The sequence below is a fragment of the Halichoeres trimaculatus genome, unplaced genomic scaffold (assembly GCF_033239565.1).
Source record: "Halichoeres trimaculatus isolate MK-OKI-2021-1 unplaced genomic scaffold, fHalTri1.1 fHalTri1_scaffold_13, whole genome shotgun sequence".
In the NCBI taxonomy this organism is placed as follows: domain Eukaryota; kingdom Metazoa; phylum Chordata; class Actinopteri; order Labriformes; family Labridae; genus Halichoeres; species Halichoeres trimaculatus.
In genome coordinates, this window is record NW_027437191.1 from 6,215,734 (window position 1) to 6,236,150 (window position 20,417).

Sequence of the window (20,417 nt, forward strand, 5' to 3'; positions counted from 1 at the left end):
AGGATGTTTCAGCAGCCAAAGAAGCTGTGCGAGGAACTTTAACAGCACACGCACTTTAAAAATGAAGTCTGTCCTCTGTACAGGCAGCTTTAAGAACAAACAAATACTAAAACTCTTACTTTACTGCATGTTTTAACATATTTATAACATCTAAATGACAAACTGAAGAAAGGGACTTTGTCGAAGCTTGTGTTTGAAGCATGGGTGGCAGATCTAGCGGTGCACTGATAGCTTTGGATATCTTTTCCAGTCATGTTTTAGTTTCCTGTTTTAATGCTTAAAGCAATAAATACCAAAGATGTGTTGAGTTTTTTGAATAAGACTTTAAACATGCTCCAGTTTTACTCAGAGATCATTTACAGAGATTAAAACATACAGCTTCAGTTAAACATGCACTGAAAATGGCTCCACAGATGATCTGTTTTGATAAAGTTAAAATAATATGAAACTTGTAGGTATTGTTTATTAAAGCATGTTTATTGTATCTACATCATGTTTCGCAGCTATTTAGTGTGCATACAACTCACTACTTCATGACCTCTGACCTCTTTCTTTAACATTGTAATGACATCTTCTATCTGCTGCAGATAATGTAGGTCAGACATTTAGCAGAATAAGCAGAACTTTTTTGTTGCTTTTGGAAAACCATTGGAAGGGTTGTACAGAAAGTAGACTGTGTTATATTTCATGAATTAGTGATGGATGAGTTGGGTTAAACTGTCTGACCGCGATGGCGCCTTTCCTTGTCAGCACTTAATGAGGAAATTAAATGTTCCACAGAACATATATACAGCACTCATAACATTGGCTTTACTTTGTACATTTTACTTGGCTTTATTATTTCAGATAAGAGGAAAAAAAACCCTAACATCTTAACTTCTCTTTTACTCTAGGATGTTTTGTCTGGTCTTAAGAAACAGTTGTTTGTATAACAATTATATTTGAAGTGTACATTTGTTTTTGTAAGTTGTTGAGATGACAAAGCTTATTTTACTAAAAATACAAATAAACCTTTCTTACAAGCCTCGTGTTCATTGTTGTAGATGGTGAAATCTGTATGCACTGCTACAATACAGAGAGTCATTATTGTAAACCTGTAATCCACACAGCACACTCACAGGGTCAAATGTAGAGCAAACAAAGTGTGTGTCTGTGCAGATACACTCCTAAGGAAAGTCTTAAGATGAGAGATAAAATGACAAGAAGCCACATTTCTCACTGTTGGATCCAAAGACGGTTGTAAGAAGAGCTTCAAAATGCAAAGAGTAGAAACAGGAGAAGAGACATATTCACACTCAAACAGGATGTTCATCAGCATCAGCTGATCAAAAGTTTAGGACCAGAGCTTTAAAAAGTCTAGATCTAGGCAGAAATCCGTCTCTTGTGTCATTTTTACAAAGGCAAAAAGACAAATAGTGCGTCCCAAATCGCATACTTCCATACTCAAATACTCAAAATTTTGAGTATACTGCGTCAAAATGAAAAACAGTATGCATAGTATGCGAAAAATAAGTATGCAAAAGTACCAGGATGATGTACTCAAATCGGCCCGGATTTTGAGTATGCAGCTGTGGACACTTAACGCACTCATTTCCTCCTCTGGCAGCATGTATAAATGTAACTTATTGATGTTGTTTTTTACACGTGTTGTTTCCACCAAGCACCATCAGCTGTTGACGTTGTGTATGTGGTGTAACTTGTTTTTGTTTGTTTTGTTCTGCGAATGATAGGCTATGCCAGTGTTTCTCAAATCTGGTCCTGGGGACCCCCTGCCCTGCATGTTTTAGATGTTACCCGACTCCAACACACCTGATTCAAATGATCAGCTCGTCATCAAGCTCTGCTCGAGCCTTATAACGAGCCATTCATTTGAATCAGGTGTGTTGGAGTGAGGTAACATCTAAAACGTGTAGGGGTCCCCAGGACCAGGATTGAGAAACACTGGGCTATGCTAATGCTAGTTGAGCTAACAGCTCTCTCAAATGCCAAAGCTCATTGGGCTAACAGTTACCGGGGCCCTAGCATTACCTGGTGAACCAGGCAAATATAATAACAAGCGGGTTAGACCCTGCACAGTGAATACATGACCAGAAGCACCACTCAGACATTTAATTTGTGGATGTATTTTAACTGCCACAGCGCCCCGGTAGCTCTCTTGGTAGCTTCAGTCAGCTGCACCGACCCCCATTAATAAACTCTACACCGCTGATCATGTTATTCGCTGTGTTTAATATACTACTGAAAAGGCTTTGAAATTTTGCGGGCAAATAGTGGCGGTATTTGGTGGAAACGCGCTGGAAGCCGGTCACAATTAGACGTAGAAGAAGAAGAGGTCGACATCATGTCATCATTCCCGGTAAGTATGGCGCTCGGCAGTATGCGATTTGGGACAGCACTACACCCTCAAAATTTGCGCACTAAGCCAGTGAGTATGTAGTATGCTTAGTACACTCAATTTGAAAAGTTTGAGTACACAGTATGGAAGTAAGCGATTTGGGCGAGGTGGGGTTGTTGAGGAATCAGCTCACTCTTTGGACCATCCTGATGTTCCCCTGATCTCAATCACTCTGACAACATTTGGGGATGGATGAAGAGGGACGTTTACAGAAATGGACATCAAGTCCAGACAGTGGATGATCCTCCATGAGCATGAAGAGATCAACAAGAACGGTGGGGCTTCTCCTTACCGAGTCCTTTTTTCTTTTTCTTTTTTTTTCTTTTTTGTTTTTTTGGGTAGCTCTGGTCTTGAACTTTTGATTAGTCAGTGAACACCCTGATGAGTATAAAAGCAGTTTTTAATGGTTTACTGACTCTTTATCTTTTGTCTCCTGCTCCTGTTTCTTATTTTGTGCTTGGGGCTGTACTTACAACTTGCTGCAACAACCTGATCCTGAGCCTTGCAACTATAACCCCTGAGGTTGTCACCTTTTTTTATTATTTCCCCACTCTGATATTAGGCCGAGCAACACTAACCTTTTTACTACTGACCAAATACAAAACACAGCTTGGTAGTAACAATGTCAAAGCAAGACAACAGTAGTATGATTAACATTATAAACACTTTTATTGCAAATTCTTTTTGAAGTCTTACTCGTCCTATCGTTGCAGTGCCAGCCATAGACCGTATAAATAATGGGCGTAGTCTTCATGAAGTCACCCCTCTGTTTCTGAAACAGCTTTTTGAAGCAAATTGGTTGGTGCAGCCCTATTGGGAGTAGGACAGACTTTGAGTCTTCACATTAACAGCTATAGGGCACCCGACTGTCATGTGACCTGAGCTTTGCCACCCCCCCTACAGTGTGTGCTGAAAGTGAAATTAGCGATTTAGACAGGAGATAATTTTTTGTTCCCGGCTGTAAATGGGTTAATTTCTGCTTTGGCTTGGTGTGTATGTGACTTTTGGTACATTCGGAGCCAGCCTCAAGCAGACACTTAAGAAACAGCAGATTTTAGCACTTCAGCATTGTCTCATATTTTTAAACTGGAGGTTGTTGTTTAAGTGTCACTGAGAGTTTTAACATGTTCTGAGCCAGCCATGCTCCAAACATCTTGGATAACTTGTTTAGTCCCTTAACTTTGAGGTAAATCTTGAAGCACTGAGGCTTTTATTTTCAAGAAGAAAGAAGAAAAAAAGTCCACAGGTGTTACGGATAAACCAAACTGGAACCAAACTTTATTTAAAGGCTAAATAAATTCTTTACATGAATACATAACTGGACACACATCGTATGTGTGAAGAGACACAAAGTGCCGAGGAAACAGAACACTACAAAAAGCAAGAGAGGAAACGGTCATGTGACGCTAAAGGTTTCAGTAACTTGAGTTCCTTTGGGTTGGAGCGCTCACACACTTACTCACACAAACACACACACACTCACACTCACACACACATCATAAACCAAAGGGATTAGTCTGTCCAATCAGAGCAGAGGAAACCGTTACTGCATTTCACAGCGAGGAGTAGATACAGGATACAACAGGATGTCACAGAATAAAAAAAAAGAGAAACGCAGCAAAACGGCCCGTCCTTAACAATGATTGTTTCTTTACAGTTTTCATACAGGTGTTACTGTGCTGTGCATCACACACACCAGAGAACATGTTAGTGAGGGAGCATGTTTGAGGAGAGGCAGGAGGGGGTAGGGGTCAAAGGTCAGGTACAAGATTGTCCTCGTCCAGGGATACTAAGATTGTGTTTGAAGACAACGGAGGAATTCAAGAGAGTTCATGAAAATCAACTACAAGTCAGGATTCAAACAGCTGCGAGTCAAACATTTATAATCTATGATGGCTTAAAACGCAGACTTCAAACCTCAGATTTTAGTAGTAGACAGACTGAAGTTACACAGTTGATTTCTGAACCCTTACACTTGATAGTACATGTGTATGCTGTGTCCCACCTGCTTTTGCTCTCCGTACAGACTGTTTTTCCTGCTGACACCAAAGCCCGATGATACCTTTCAGACCACACAACTTTAACTTCAAACAGAAACAGAAGCTACACTTTCGTTGTAAGACAGGCTAGATAACATTTTACCTTTTAAACAGATTTTAGAGGCCCATTGAAAAAAAATATCACACTAAGATTTCTTTTTAAGGTCAAGTGTCTCAGCATTTGATGCTTAATTTCAGAAGCGACCAAAACTTTAAAAAGAGGAGTAACAATTCAAACTGATTTCACACAAACATCAAAAGATATGTGGCCCATCCTTTCTTTGACTGTTCATCCTGAGCAAGTATTTCACTAACTGGTTTGTGTTTTCCGAGCTGCAGAATCACCTGAGGACTAACCTCTGTCACGTCCTGGTTCATAACCTCACCTGGATTCTTACACAGCTGGATTAATCTCCCCTGCTTCTTCCTGAAATGTGTCTGGATGAATGTTCCTGCTGCTTGCGGAGAGTTGAGGCTGAGCAGAGCCCGGTTTATATGCTCTGTCTCAGCTGTGGAGCATCTGTCTCTCCTGAGTCCCACCTGTCTTACTACAGCTCTACAGACCCAAAATAAAAATGTGTGTCTGTGATTTTATCACACTGAAAAGGCTGACAGAAGCTGAAACAATAACATGCTGATGCCGGTTTGTAAAGGGACTGAATGCAGGACCTCTCGTGCTCTTAAGGCTGCTATGCTAACTCTAAGTGATGCCAGAGAGCAAACTTACACATTTGCGTGATAATTCATCGTAGCTCCTGTGTGACTTTGTGTTCACTGCACATTTCATACTGCATAAAACATCTGTGTCCATTGTGGTCTGAACACATCTTTAGCTTTTAGCGCTCGGTTGATTCAGAACCCTGGGAGAACCCAGCTCTTCTCAACACTTCAAACTTCTCTGATGCTAAAACTGTGCATCACTTGCTATACTGAGAGGATCTGAGTTGATTTATTTTCAGTTCAGGTCAATAAATACATTTTTTCCTATGAATAAGGAGGATATAGTGTTTTAGTGTTGCTGATCAGATGAGAAACTGAATCTAAATCTTAAAAATGCAACCTGAAGATATTTTAAGCAACGACTCACCTCTCGCTCTGTTCCTGACAAACATGTAACAGCGGGTTAATATCTCATTAAAAGACCCCAGAAAGTCCCCGTTTGTTCGGCACCGCTTACTCCTATAAGTATTTTACACCTCTTCAAAGCCCCATCTCTAAAACCTGAATCATTGCCATGAGCCCCAGACTTAACAACCCCACCCACCCCCCCCACAGCCACACCACCAGGAGGAGGAAGAGAAAACAGACGCTTCCATTCGCTCTCCCTCATCCCTGCATTTCTCATTTCAATCATTGATTCAGTCCTTTGAAAGTGATTTTCCCACAATCCTCCTCTGATGTCTGCAGTGACCCGGCTGTGCCTCTAAGACGAGCCGTCGCTCTCAGGAGGCTTTGATGGAGTTTCCTCTGAGGGCGTCTCACTGGAGATTCCCGTGTCCCCTCCGCCGTTCTCGGCTCCGTTACTCAGAGTCATCTTCTCCAGAGCTACAGAGGAAACACAGACGAAAACCAAACCGTCAGTGCTGACGAAGGTACAGGAGGAGTGAGTAGGTGAGCAGCTAGAAGAGTTGTTATCTAAACTGCCAGTTACCACAGTAACTAGTTACCACTAGACTCAAGGTCTTCAATGTCATAAATGCCACTGACTCCAGGGAACACTCTGTGGCTCTTCTTAGATTTATCTGAAACTTTGGACACAGTGGTTCAGTGGATTCTTTCACAGAGGTTATCTAATTTGGTATATTTATTAAAAACTGTTCAGAGGTTTTAAAGCTAGCAGTATGGAGCCAGGTTGGATGGCTAATACTCTGCCTTTTGTACATAAAAATGGTGTCCCACAAGGGTCTATGTTTGGACTTTTTTTTTTGTTATTCATGTTGATAATTTGTGTGAAAGTGTCAAAGATGCAAAGTTTTGTTTCTATGTGGATGACACCTCTCTAAACGCTGTGGTTTGAAACGTAACAAAAAGTAAACTTTGTCAGTTTGTACCGTAGTTTAGTAGCCGGCTATATTTAGCACCACTGGCTCACTGATGCTCTGAGACATGTCTGTAATGTGTAACATTAGTGAATCCTGGTCATGTCCTGCCAGTCATCTACCAATCAGAGCTAACGTAACCTCACTCTTCATTTTATTGATAGACTCTCAAGTTTGAACAGACCACTGCAGAATAACTGCTGACTGTGGGTCGGAATGAACATGAGCACAAACAGTTTAGCTCTTGTGTTAGCCTTTAACTCGTGCTCTATCACTCTCCTATTTATCTTTCTTCTGCTCTTCAGTCCTTTTTCTGTCTGACAGTTAGGCTCCAGTGTCCACCATCACTACAAAATTAATCACAGAAATCATTATCAGCAGAGAAAGTGCTAAACTCTATCAGCCGGGGTGGTGCTGTCTAGAGACTTTGACATGCTGTAAATCATTGATCTTGCTGGACCTGATCAGGAAGCTAAGAAGGAGTAACCTATATTGGTGCTGATGATCTCACTTTAAAGTGTGGATTACTATCGGGCATACATCTAGAAGGGAGACTTTTTCAAGATCACTTAGAAACTCCTCACAGCCCCTTTAACTAAAAAGCTGATTTAATGTGTCCCAACTTTAGAATACCTCTTTTCTTTTATTCCTGGGTGAAAATCTGTCTTTTAGTCATCACATCTAGAGTCTGACCAGAAAAATCTGAGGGTGAAGTTGGGTTCCTTTAAGAAAAAAAAAAAAAAAGAAGCCTTTTTTACAGCTATATTTTTTATATGCATGCTGCCTCAGCCTCTCTAAAAAAAATACTGGACTCAATGTCCCATGCTGCTTTGCGTTTTGTCTCTCGTACAAATCACTGTTGAATAAAAATGTAGGTTTTTCGTCTTAACATGACATAAGAGTGGAGCATTAGGTCGAACTAAATGACCAGCTGTCTTATGGATGCCCTTAACTGACTCCTCAATGTAACTTTCAGTCCCATGGACAGATTCTGTTTCTGACCCGCTCTGTCTTTGGTCAAAGAGCTCCATCTCTTCCCCATCTAAACATGGATAATTTTTTTAGTCTGAATTATTTTTATTCTTGGATTGAGGATCATCTGATAATCTTGTACACTTGTTTTACTGCTGAACGCTGCTAATTTATTAGTTGGTGTAACATTTTCTTGTTGTTGTCTTTTGTTCTGTCTTGCTGTTTTTTGCAATGAGAATTTTCCTGTTAAAGTATGGGTTAAATCAAAATAAAATAAGACAAGACAAAGAAAAAAATATTAACATGACTTATAGCCTGCATCTACGACATTTTAAAGTCATCCTTGCTGTTGGACATCCAAAGGATCTAGTGAGTTGACCCTGATGCTTTGTTTGGATCTTAAAGCTCACAGAGAGTTAGTGGAGAGTGCAGCTCTGTCAGTGAAGGAGTCCCACCCACAGCTGAATATGGAGCTGATAAGACAAGTTGGATTCATTTCACCACTCATTCCTGATTCTGAACCCCAAACACCTGCTCAGACCATCTAAACTCACCCTGCAGTGACGCTGAGCTGTTACTAGGGGGCGCTGTGCTGCTGTCATCCAGTTCATCCAGGTACAGTCTGTAGTGATGGCCGCTGTCATCTTCATACTCCACGTTCTCATCATCACTGTCCACTTCTGGTGCCACGTACACCACCTCGAATTCTATCTGTCCCCGCTGACACACACAAACACACACACATAACACACACACAGATACAGGCACAGTGAGAACTGAGGAGAAGAGTGTGTGCTTCAGGTGTGTGTTACTCTGGCAGGTGTTACCTGTTGGGACAGGATGGTCACAGCCTCCTTGTGTTTGGCGTCTCGCAGGTTGATGCTGTTTACGGCGAGGATGGCGTCGCCTACATGCAGACCGCCACATCTGTCCGCAGGCTGACTGGGGTGGATCTCTGAGATCAGGATGGGGACTCCGTGCTCTTTCCCTCCCTGGTGAGAGGAAGTGAGATTTAGTTGTAATTTTATGACCCCTTTCAGAACAAACAGGCTCTAAGAGGCTGTGAGCTCTTACCGTGATGGAGATCCCCAGCCCCTCGTGGTCCTCTTTGACCAGCACCACCTTCCTGATGGGGCCAACACCCTGCGTCTTCTTCAGCATGTCAGGGTCCTGTAAAGACGTATCAACACATTCAGACAAACTGAACAGAATCAATCCAAACGGTTTTACCCGCTGTGTAGCTGAACACTCACATGTCCCACAGGGGAGGGCAGCGGTTTCTTTGGGTCATTGCGTCCTCGACACGCCCTGATGACGGTCTTGTGGCGGTGCAGGTGGATCTCAGCCTCCAGCTGGTTCCACAGTTTGTCGTGAGCTGGGCCCTTCATGTCGCGACCCAACAACTGGATCTGCTGCACCCTGAAACACACAGGACACAATCTGCTGTCAGAGCAGGTCCAAACAGTCTCCTCTGGTTTGACCGAGATCAATCAGATCACTACAAGGAAATAAAAATCTAAGGTACGCTGATGTGACAAATCATTATTTTAGACCTAAAATCAGTCATATCTGATGAGTTATATAAATACAACCAAACATATGCAATGCACAGATGCTGCATTAGGACGCACAAAGGATACCCCTTTGCAGCATATTGATTATTAAAACTGTGACACAAACATGGTCTCTATGGATTTCTTTATGAGCTGACTTGAAAAATCTAAAGAGCAAATCTTGATTCCTGAAGACATCAGGAAATTTATCTTGCTATCTCAAGAAAAATATGCTTGTTTTTACTGAGATAATATTCGATCCGGCTTAAATTTGAATTAGTGGGTTGATCACAGTTAGGATTGTTAAGAGTAAGAAAAGTTTAAAAATATTAAAGCCTTAAATGGCATAGCTGGATGTATCTTTAGATGAATCTGGGGTAATTGTACCTGCTTTTTTTTTGTTATATATAGATCAGGGGTGGCCAACTGGTGGCTTGCAAGCCACATGTGGCTCTTTGCCTTTCAGTGTGCGACTCTTTGATCCATTCATAACAAATATATATGGATCTTTATATTGTTATGAGTAGTTGTGTGCTGATCAATCTAAAATATTGATATATTGATGCCTACGTTGGGATCAGTATTGATCAATACCTGGGTGATGAGATTTATACTTAAGTTTCAGTTTCTCTTCGCTACATGTACTCCTCTCAATTGCTCATGTGCTCATAATAGCTATCTATCTAGATAGATAGATAGATAGATAGATAGATAGATAGATAGATAGATAGATAGATAGATAGATAGATAGATAGATAGATAGATAGATAGATGGAAATGTATTGATTTTCATTTTATGTCATTTCGTTTATGTTTGAGAGGTCTCTAAGACCACGTGTGTGATGTGGCTCTTTGTAGTACCACAGTAATTTTTGTGAGTCTAGTGAGTCTCTGACTGGTTGGCCACCCCTGATATAGATATTTTGATATTCCCATGGGTTGCCTGCTCAGTTTGTTTTTCAAAATTAATTTGGATTGAAAATGGCTCTATCTAAAAAAAACAAAAACAAAAAATCAACTACAACAACAAAAAGAAAAAACAGACAAAAAAAACTTTAGGCACATTCATGACACAAGATGTGAAAAATAACAGAGGACAGGAAAAAAATGAAAAGAGTACCAGGGAAGCAAAGAAATTCGTTTTTTTTTCCATTTCTTGAAAAATCTGTTGTTTTTATTTACAAATTGCAAAAAAAAATTTAAACATATATCATATGATAAAAATCTTGAACATATTATACATATGCATAGGGCTGGGTTCTGAACTCTGGCTCTTTTATGGCACCAAAATGCTTCTGAGAAAATCCTTTTAAAAATATCCCTCATCTTTTGGTACTTTGCCAATTTTTGGTACCAAAAGGATTAATCATCTGATCAAGATCTAATAATGCTACCTGTGGTTGGCTGTCATGCTTTCATGCAGCATGCAAGACAGTGTTGCCAATTTAGTGACTTTGTCGCTTTAATTATCAACCTTGCAAACCCCTTTGGTACCTTTTTTTTTTTTAAGTGACTGGCAACAAATCAAGTGAGTGTTTTTGGAGTATGGGGAATGATGTGAAAAAATGTGTTGATACCCAGCCATAGAAATGCATTATATCATCCTATAAACGTAATTAACAGTCTTAACCTCCCAGAGAGGTATCAGGTCTTTAACTCAATACTGGCTTTGGATCAGACTGGATCAATAACTGCAACAGCCCATGTATGAGTTTAATATTAGAAGTGGAACCAAAAAAAACCCCAAAAAACAAAAATCATTTGTAAGTGTCTGCAGTCCCTTTGAACCCCACCAGGGGGCGTGGACATGTCTTATCCAAAACACTTTTGAACCACAAAACAATCTTGTCTTTGGAATCAGCCAAACAGAGCATGGATAAGCTGTGCTCAGTGTTCATGACAGTTTTTTTTTTTTTATTATTTCTGTGGTTTATTTGCAGGTTTAAATAAAGACAGAGCTGTGTAAAATGTTTGTGTTTTAGACCAGGTTATACATTAATGTTTGTCTGTAAACATTTCTTCATCCTGGACCTCTCAGCTGTTTTGAGTTCTGCCTCCTCACCTTCCAGCCAGCTCCTTGTCCAGGTATTTGGCAGCCAGTCTGGCCCCGTACACCTCAGCCTGCAGTACCGCCATGTGCCTGCGGAGGGCCTCGTTTTCTTTCCTGTACAGTCTCACTTCTGCCTCCAGACGAGCCTCGGCCAATTTCTTCTTCTTACCGGCCTCCAGCTCCTGTTCCTGGAAGGACCACAACACGTGTGAACACAGACTTCCAACACAGTCTAACCAAACTGGCTACCTCCATCACAAACATCTGTGTTTGACTACATTTAAAGAAAAAAGTTTTCTTTCTATAACACCTAAGTGAAGTGTTCTTTAACAGAAAATAGATGACAATTTTGCCCCCCTTGAAAACACCCTTTTTGTAGATTGTTATGAAGTTGTTGGGGATGAGCTTTATACTAAACAATTCATGTAGATGCAGAAAACATTACAAAACTAAGTCTTGAAACTCCTTTTTTGTGTTTTTCTTTTCTTCAGAGATGGAACCAGAGAGCTTTTTTAATTAAATGATAGTTTGCAGTCAGTGCACATGTACTACTTTAGCTGAAATGACCCTTTTTGTTTCCAAAGCTATGAATTCAAAGCTATTTCATGCTCTATAGTATCAGTTTTACTCTGTAATGATGGTTAAAGCTGACACCAAACACACTCCGGCCATAAAAATCTGATCATTAGTGGCTTGAATTAAACTGCTGTTGCTGCTCTTGTCTGTCACAAAGTAAGGTTTGATTAATAACAGGGAGGGGATAACGTTTCCTAATACTGTGGAAATGAGCAAAGCTAACCTAAAATCCAAACCATGATTTGTTAATACTTTTCACATGTAGAGTATTATAAACCTAAAACCCTTTAATGACATAGTTTAAAAGCTGTTTGGGATTCAGGTTTATTGAGGATTTATTGGAAAATATGAGAAGTAAAACTGTGATTCCCAAAGAGTTTAGAAACATTTTCAAATTTAGAAGAAAACAGATTTTTTTGGTTTGCAAACCATTTAGAGATGAAAATATTTCAACATAACAAAAACTGAAATTGAACTTTTAATCTGATTATGAAACATTCAAGCTCATGTTAAATCTGATACCAGCAAAATGTTCCAAAAGCTGCGACAGGGAAAACACTACACTGAAAAAGTACCTCAAAAGTAAGTTTTGCACAGATTTACCCCCATGTGAGAGACTGCGTGAGCAAATAGTTCAACAGATAAAAAATGATGGTCCACAAAGTGAATGGGGGTAAAATTGGTGGGTTTCATTATCTACAGAACATTCAGAGAATCTGGAGGGATCTCTTAACAAAAGGGACAAGGACCAAACCAAGACTGGGTGGACCAGATCTTCAGGTCTTCAGGTTGCATCAAAAACAGACATGACTCTGTAGTGGAGATCACTGCATGGGCTCAAAATCACTACAGTCCTGATGCTGAAATCTTTTATTGAATATAAAATGAGACAACATCTCCATTTGTGAACTCCAGAGACTGGTCTCCTGTTTAAAATGTTTACAGAGTGCTGATCAAAGAAGAGCTGATGTAACACAACAGTAAACATGCCCCAGTCCCAACTGTTTGAAACATGCTACTGGCATCAAATCTAATTCAGTTTTCATTAACAATGTCCAAACATTTCTATTTTGGATAAAAGTTGTGAGTATGGACAAAAATTCCTCATATCTGTCGGCCCAGCTGACGAGTGCCAGAATAAGCCGTTCACTAAATGAATAGATATTGTCTAATTTGAAAAATGAACACAACGTTTAGAGTTACTGAACAGAGCAGGATTATTCCTGAAGGCTCTTCATGCTCTTTACTCTCTGTTCCTGTCTGGATGTCTGAAGCATCACCAAAGTGATGAGCCGTCCTGTTTCTTTGGACATGTCTTAATCTGTGGTATATATTTTTATCTGATCCTTAGGAGCATATAGTTTTCTGCTCCACCTGCTTAATGACCTACTTCAGAAGAGCAGCTCCGTCACCACCATCACCACCACCCGGGAACAAGCTCAGCTCCTCAGGATTTGAGCTTATAGGCTTTTTATGCAGATTTTTCCTTCCTCAGCTGAGCCAGTTCTAATGAGCTGAAGCTTTTTACTCATTTGTAAATCATTAATTATCAAAACGATAATAATAAATTATGAGTATATCCTATTTTTGTGGTAAACCGAGTCATTAAATAAGACACAATGTTGTACACACTCTTTGTGATTACAGCAATCCCATGTCCCCTCCTCTGTTTGAGGTACTGAAGTAAACATAGTTTCCTGCATGCAGGGATTACAGTTTAAGGCGTTTATAAGGTGTGAAGTAGCCTTGGAAGTCTTCAGGGGGTACGGGTCCCTTTTTCCTGACTTCATGTTAAGACTTTCAGGGTCAGCAGTAGGGATGGGTACCAAATTAGGTACTTTTATAGGTACCAACCGAATTCTGTCAAAAGTACTGGGTACTGATTGACGTAAAATTAAAAGGTACCATGTTTAGGTACCTCAATGCATCCTTGTGACTGTGAGGGAGTGGAAGAGTAGATGATTTTCCATACTGGACATGAACACAGCATTGCAAGGATAAATATTGAAGAATATGTTAAAATTGAAAAAAATATATAAATATTTTACTACTAAACAAATCAATTTTTTTTTTTTACCACATCAACACAAAAAGTACTGAAAATTGGTACCGTTGAGTACTAATACCCATTTCCAGGTATCGGGCATTGGTACCATATTGTTTCAAATGTGGTACCCATCCCTAGCAGCAGATTGTTTTTAATAATGTTACTGAATAAAGAACCAACTTGTGCTTTATAAAAAGGTGACAGCTGCATGTCTGGTGTTAGTGAGCAGACAGGTATGCAAGTGTCCGCGGGTGCAACTTTTCAGCCCACGACCCCTGAATCAAATAAAAAGTGTAGAAAAAACAGACCTAAAGTCACCTGGGGCGGCGGGGGGGGCTTCAACCAAAAACAGGTGATGTGGAAAACCAATCAAAAATGTTCTATATTCACAATTTCATATAAGCTTTAACTCATATTTTGTCCATATTTTTACTGTAATTATTATATATTTAGAAAAGTCAAACAGTTTTTAAACTTTGAAAGGCATTTCAGGACCCCTCAGCGAACCACTGTGTTAGTACACTAGCTGTGTTAGGTGCAGCTACACAAACTTACGGTGCACACATACACAAACACTCTCACACTTACCATCTGATCCATTGTTGGTGCAGGCTTAGAGGAAGAACAGAAAGAAGTCACAGATTAAAGAGTTAGTGGGTAAAATCATCAGTGTGTGTAAGAAGCAGCAGACACCATGTAGAGCAGAATGAACATCAGGGCTGAAGGAAAAGAGGCGCCAGAAGCAGAGGAGCCAATCAGAGAGCAGGAGGTATCAAAGAAGTTTATAAGTTAAACAGTTTATCCTTGACACTTATGACTCAATTATTTGAGTATTTTTGTTTGGTTGGATGAGCTCTGATTCATTTTTCTTTATTCATTTTTAATCATTTTTGTTCACTAAATAAAAGAAGAACAAACATGAAATCATCCTTAAAGCTGTGTTGTCCAATTTAGAGCTCATGTTTTATGGATTTGTTTATGTTAAGATGGGGTCAGTATTTAATCCAGGGTTACTTGTTAAAATGTTGGCATACATATTAAAAAATAAAAAATAGCAGAATTGGTCCTGGAGGAAAATTGGTCTCAGTCTGGATCCAAACTGTTCATCTGCATTGCTTCAGCATCCTGTATCTCTATAATCTCCATCAAATTAATCTTCAGATGTTTCCAGCTAAATCTCATGGACAGAGCCCTTCCCCTTACCAGTTTGTCTTTAATGGAGTCTGAGTCCTCGTCCTGGCCCTGCTTGGCGTGGAGCTGCAGCTGCAGAGCGTGAAGCTGTAGGAGCTGGTCGTGCACTTCCCGCTCCAGCACCGCCCGCTCAGCCTTTGCATCGGTTAACTCTGAGCGCAGGTCCACCAGCTGAGCCTGTAGGGAAGAGGAGGACAGGGGGACAGGGAGAGGACACCAGAAACATTAGGTCAGAGAGAACACAGAGCAACGAATCCAGCTGCAGCTGTATTAGGCGATGACTGGCTCAGATACACAGCAAATTAAATGATAACCTCTGCAGATTTCAGTCCGTGTGATTGACATTTTGGCGTTCCAACCAATTCCTTTTTACTGTTTAACCTGATGTCAGAGTCACATTTAGATCCTGGTTGTATTTGACTGTAAACCTGTAAACTTAAACCATGTTAACCATCAGAAATCAGGAAGCAATGGAAGAAACATTTCTTTGGCAGAGCTCTGCTCACAGCACAAGAAACCAAAAAGTCTCAGAGCAACAATTACAATTGAAAAAAGAGCGTCTTTATTTAGCTTTATTCTCTGGATGGGTTTGTTCTGAGGAAAAGAAAACTCCAGAGGGAAATCAGCTCCTGTCAACCTCATTTGTCCTTTTTAAGAAATCCTTCATGGTGAAAACATAAAGACAAACAGCCAGATTTATAAAATGGTTTTCCAATTAAAGGTTTTAGTACAACTGATTCCACAAAGTTCTTGTTGTTAAACTCACAAATTGTCCAAAATATTTATGAATGTTTATATAAGGGCTTCTTGTAAGGAATGCTGTGTGCTCACTTGTAAAAACTGAATCGGCCAAAGAGTAAAAGTATAAACCACCCTAAATCAGAGCCACACTTCAACAAACGTGTATTAACTATCCATCACTCCTTTTTACGATCAGGGGAATCTTCTCTGCTGAACTGTAAATGTGTTCGCCAAAGAAAAACCTTTAACTGGTGTATGTGAGAGGGAGTTTGATATCATTTGATTCAGAAACAGCAGAGTGGGAGCGGTGTTGTGAAGTGTCTTAAAGCTTGAAATGAGGTCTCTATCATGCTAATGTAACACTATCATGTTACTCTGCAGGGAAAATGTTGTCACACTGGTATCTTTAGGGAGGCAGGAAGATAAACCTGTTCTGTTGGACTGAAGCTGCAGGCGGCGGTGCAGCCCCTATTTTTGACTTGATAATCAGAGGTCAGGCTCATTTCAGCCAGATTTAGCTGTGGCACTGCTCACAGAGCTGCAGCGAACACATACAGCCATGGTTATGACTCACAGATTGTAAGGATTGTATTTTAGGTTGTACTAGGGCTGAATGATTTTGGAAAATAATCAAATTGCAATTTTTTTAAATTAATTAATTAATTGATTGATTGATTTATTTTTATTTTTTAATTAATTAATTAATTAATTATTTTTTTTTTTGGGGGGGGGGGGGGTTATCTATCGATCTTCTTCTGCATTATTCACCAAACACAAGCAATAAACCGTCCTGTAGTATGACCAACATGACAAAGGATAGTGTCAACATATAAACAAGTCTTTCCTGTAGGCCAGGCCTACATGTTATGATGAAACAAGATAAATTAATGCATGGATCAATACAAATATACATATCTTTATTTAACTATTGCAATCACAGTAGAATATTGACTGATTGATTTAACTTCAAACCTTATAGACATGTAATAAAATTGTTAATTGTTAAAATTTTTGATTTATTCTACAGCTCAACATTTCACAACAAAACAAGAAGGTAACCCTGATAATGTCACACGTCCTGACCAGTTTTCGGTATACACATGGTTATCCGTCCCATAACCCTTTTTTAATACATTTTTTTAAATAGTCAAAGCTGTGTTTTTTTCCCAGTCTCTCGTGCCAAGAGGACAGGACATAGAGCACAGGAAATAGGGCCAGACTGCAGAGTGACATGCAGGAAAAGGACAGTAAGTTCCTCCACCTGGCTGCTAGGCCGTACTGGCACCAAATAACTTTGTCCTAAATCAAACAAATCAATCAAATTAAACTTAAACTTATTTATTTCAAACATCTCACACCTGGTCATTAAAGCATTTCACTCAAAAGCCCAAGAGTGCACAGAAAGAAGAGAATCCGATAATAAACAGATAAAAACTACTTTTTCAACTCCATACACCTACAGTCCGAACTCCTTTAGCCACGACAACAGCTGCACATTTTAAGACTTTACCAAAGCCTGGGACAGTGTTGACAAGATGTGTGTCAATATTTGACCAACTACCTCATACAGCCATGTTGAATTTATACACAGGCCAGGACTTGATGAGTTACTGATATCGTGATCACCTGATAAGTAATCAAACAAAGCCACGGTGCTTGAACTCTTGCTGGATATTGTCACCAAGCACCAACATGACAGACTGCTGGAGAGCGGACAGACCCTGCATGTTGAAAACAGATGGAGCAGGAAGCAGCTACACAGCTGCACAGAAACTTCACATTGCTGAATGACTGAGTAGGAAGACAACCCCAAAAAGAAACCACATCTTATAACAGTGATATTCTGGGGTTTAGAGTATAAATATAGTGTAACTATTTAATTTATTTTTTAATTATGAATAATAAAAAAATGTAGCTCCCTAATCTGTGAAAACACTGACACAATGCAGTTTTGTCAAAGGTGAAAGTTTCATAAAGATGAACTGACGATTAAACTATAGAGTAGGCCTGTCACGATAATCACTAAATCAATTAACCGAACGATAAATAAAAACGTCCTCGGTAAGTTTGCCAGCCTCGATAAACTGACACGTGCATGCATGTTTGTTTTCCTCCTCTCTTTTGACCAAAGAGGCTGAATGAGAAGATGGCTCACTACGTCTATCTTTCCTAACATCGGGGTGCATAGGTTCTATAGCGGCTTTAGCAGATTTATAGCGGAGTGAGCATCTGTCAAAAATGCGATCTTTGGGGTGAAGACAGTGCTGCTCTCGCGTACACAGGAGAGAGCTGAAGCGAGCGTCCTGAGGGGTAAGGAGGAAACACGCTAATATGAGTGATGACACGAAAGATACGGTTCTTAAGCCGCCTGCCACAGTCCCAGTGTGGGAATATTTTGTTTTTTTATCAGAATGAACAAAGTGTGAGCTCATGAACACCAACGAGCTGATATGTCGCATTTGTTTGAAAATAGTGGCGACGAAGAAGAAGAAGGGGAGGTGCAGCGGAGCCTTGTTCTTTGACAATTCGCTCTTACTGAGGCTTTTGGTCTGCAAAGTAAATAGAAATAAAAGCACAAAATGGTGGCCGCTCAAAGACAGCTACATTGCCAAAGAAATGCAGCCCTTCAATACGGTTGAAAGCCAGAAATGTTAAAAATGTTTGACAGACAGTACGGATTGACTGGGAAAAAGTACATGTTACAAACAATTCAGGAACTGTATAAACTCCCTTTTATTTAGGCTATAGTTTTTATTGTTGTTGTTTTTTTTTTTTGAGTTTTGTTTTTCCTTTAGAGACAAGGTCTATGTTTTATTGTTTTTGATTAGTATTAATTATTTTCATTAACGTGTATTTTTTTCTAAAAGAGGGTCCATTTCATTTTTCATTTCGTTTTTTTTCTCTTTCTTGTTTGTTAAATTTATTTTATTTTTTGTTAAATTTATTTTATTTAAAAGATCCTGACCTTTTAATTACAGTTAAATACTCTTAAGAAATTTAAGTTTCTTACTTTTGATATGGTGTACTCACTTTATTATCCCATTTATCATAATTACATCAATTAAAAAATGGAAAAAAAAATCAAATTACTATTGACAATAATATTGTTTATTGGCAATAATATTTTGGAAAATTATCGTCTAGCAAAATTTGTTATCGTGACAGGCCTACTATAGAGTGAAGGAAACCCTGCAAAATGTTCAAACTTGTGCAAGTGGCTGGGTATGTAAGCTTATGTTAATGCCAAATTTAATTATAGCTTTCTAGATCCTCCCAACCTCGTTAATAGATACTAAACAATTACTGTGCCATCTCCTGTGTTTAGCGTATTTGCCCATTTGTGGTGCATCCTTTCCTTCCTTTCCTTCCTTTCTTCCTTCCTTCACAGCTGACTGCGGGCCTTGCCCCTGCTCCCCAAAGCCCCAAGAGCTCAGATCAACATGCAGCAGAAATGGGGAAGGCAAAGAAATCTGAATGCTTCACAATTTGTGATGACATGTTGTGTAACATCAGCACAAACCAGGATGGAGAAGAAAAGAGAGATGTGTAAGAACTGCTAGGAAATGAGTAAGAGAAGCAGCTGTGTGTGTGTGTGTGTGTGTGTGTGTGTGTGTGTGTGTGTGTGTGTGTGTGTGTGTGTGTGTGTGTGTGTGTGTGTGTGTGTGTGTGTAAAGCAGAGGTACAGTGTACGTTGTGTTGAAAATGAAGACTTCAGAAGGCAGAAGCTTTACCATGATCAAACAGCTCAAGATTATTACGATTAACTGGAGCATGAAAAAAAAAGCACCGGATGTGGAAAATCAACGGTTTGTGCTGAATACACACACAAACACAAACACAGGGATGTGATTAGCAGGTGCCATTTACAGAGGGAGGGGGAGAATTGTAGGTTACCTGCCAACCTGGCAGATAGGTGTTGTTTACTCTGGGTTAAGACGATTCATCATAGAAATCCTGATACTGGGATTAGTCGGTGGTATGGGTTATCTGATATTAAGTTATGGTGTTTTTAGGCCACACAGCCCACAACTCCTAGATTTCAGAGTCTAAAGAAAAAAGAACCAACTAAAGAAATATTTACATAAATCGTTCAGGTAAAGGAGCAAACGGAAAAAAAATGAACTCCAGTTTGTGGAATGATTCCATAATTCGTGCAGAATACGGTTCAATTAGTTCAGGCTAACTTCCGGATGAAGCTTGGGCTATAACAGTGTTTATGACCCTGTTTGGATAATAATCAATATGTTGGTATCAACCTTACCTCCAGTTTGTGGTTGAGCTGGAAGACCGTCTGAGCTTTGTGGCACAGCTGAGCGAAGCAGGAGCTCAGGTTGGTCATCTTCTGTCGGCCCTCGTACGTGATGTCCACCTGGTCCGGGTCTATCTCCCCTAGCAGCAGGTCCACGTCCACGAAGGCCTTGTCAAATTCCTTCTCCAGCACTTCCAGCCAGCGGAACATGGACATCCCGGGACCCAGGCCTGAGCCCGGGCCCACCGGGGAGCATCCAGCCGAGGCGGACATCACCAGAGCACCACTGCTAACGTTAGCCTGAAGCTAACGGCTGTTAAACGTCTTTGAAGGAAACACAGCGACGTCAAACAGTGGAAATATCCTCTCACCAGGTGACTATAACACGAAGTGTTGGAGCGCAGAGAAATCTGACCACTGTTGTTGTCTGATTCTTCTCCAGGAACCAGGAAGTCCCACATCAGACTTCCGATCGGCTCTGACAGCGACTACCAGGGTCTGACTGCCCGCTGCAGGGAGAAGCAGCAGATCGCAGAGTCACAGATTCACCCCCGAATTGTTGTAC

At 40.1% G+C, this 20,417-nt stretch overlaps 1 protein-coding gene across 2 annotated transcripts; it reads right to left on the reverse strand.

Moving 5' to 3' along the window:
• Nucleotides 1-5,712: 5,712 nt before the first annotated feature.
• On the reverse strand, nt 5,713-20,353 carry gopc (golgi-associated PDZ and coiled-coil motif containing). 2 transcript variants are annotated; one of them, XM_074685213.1, is made up of 9 exons: nt 19,865-20,353; nt 14,875-15,039; nt 14,260-14,283; nt 11,061-11,236; nt 8,699-8,864; nt 8,520-8,615; nt 8,273-8,437; nt 8,000-8,165; nt 5,713-5,979 (listed from the first exon to the last, which is right to left on the reverse strand). In XM_074685213.1, the coding sequence occupies exons 1-9, from the start codon at nt 20,123-20,125 to the stop codon at nt 5,858-5,860; spliced, it is 1,341 nt and encodes a 446-aa protein (XP_074541314.1). In that variant the 5' UTR covers nt 20,126-20,353; the 3' UTR covers nt 5,713-5,857. The 2 variants fall into 2 exon arrangements, with proteins under 2 accessions (XP_074541314.1, XP_074541315.1); XM_074685214.1 differs by lacking the exon at nt 14,260-14,283.
• Between the last annotated feature and the right edge of the window lie 64 nt (nt 20,354-20,417).

What these genes read in the sequence shown, in the direction of transcription:
- gopc (XM_074685213.1), bottom strand. Translation starts at nt 20,125, where the DNA reads ATGTCCGCCTCGGCTGGATGCTCCCCGGTGGGCCCGGGCTCAGGCCTG. An exon ending in AGCTCAACCACAAACTGGAG is followed by an intron (nt 15,040 to 19,864) that starts GTAAGGTTGATA and finishes TCTTCCCTACAG; the next exon opens with GCTCAGCTGGTGGACCTGCG. An exon ending in CAGCTCAGCGTCACTGCAGG is followed by an intron (nt 5,980 to 7,999) that starts GTGAGTTTAGAT and finishes TTTCCTCTGTAG; the next exon opens with CTCTGGAGAAGATGACTCTG.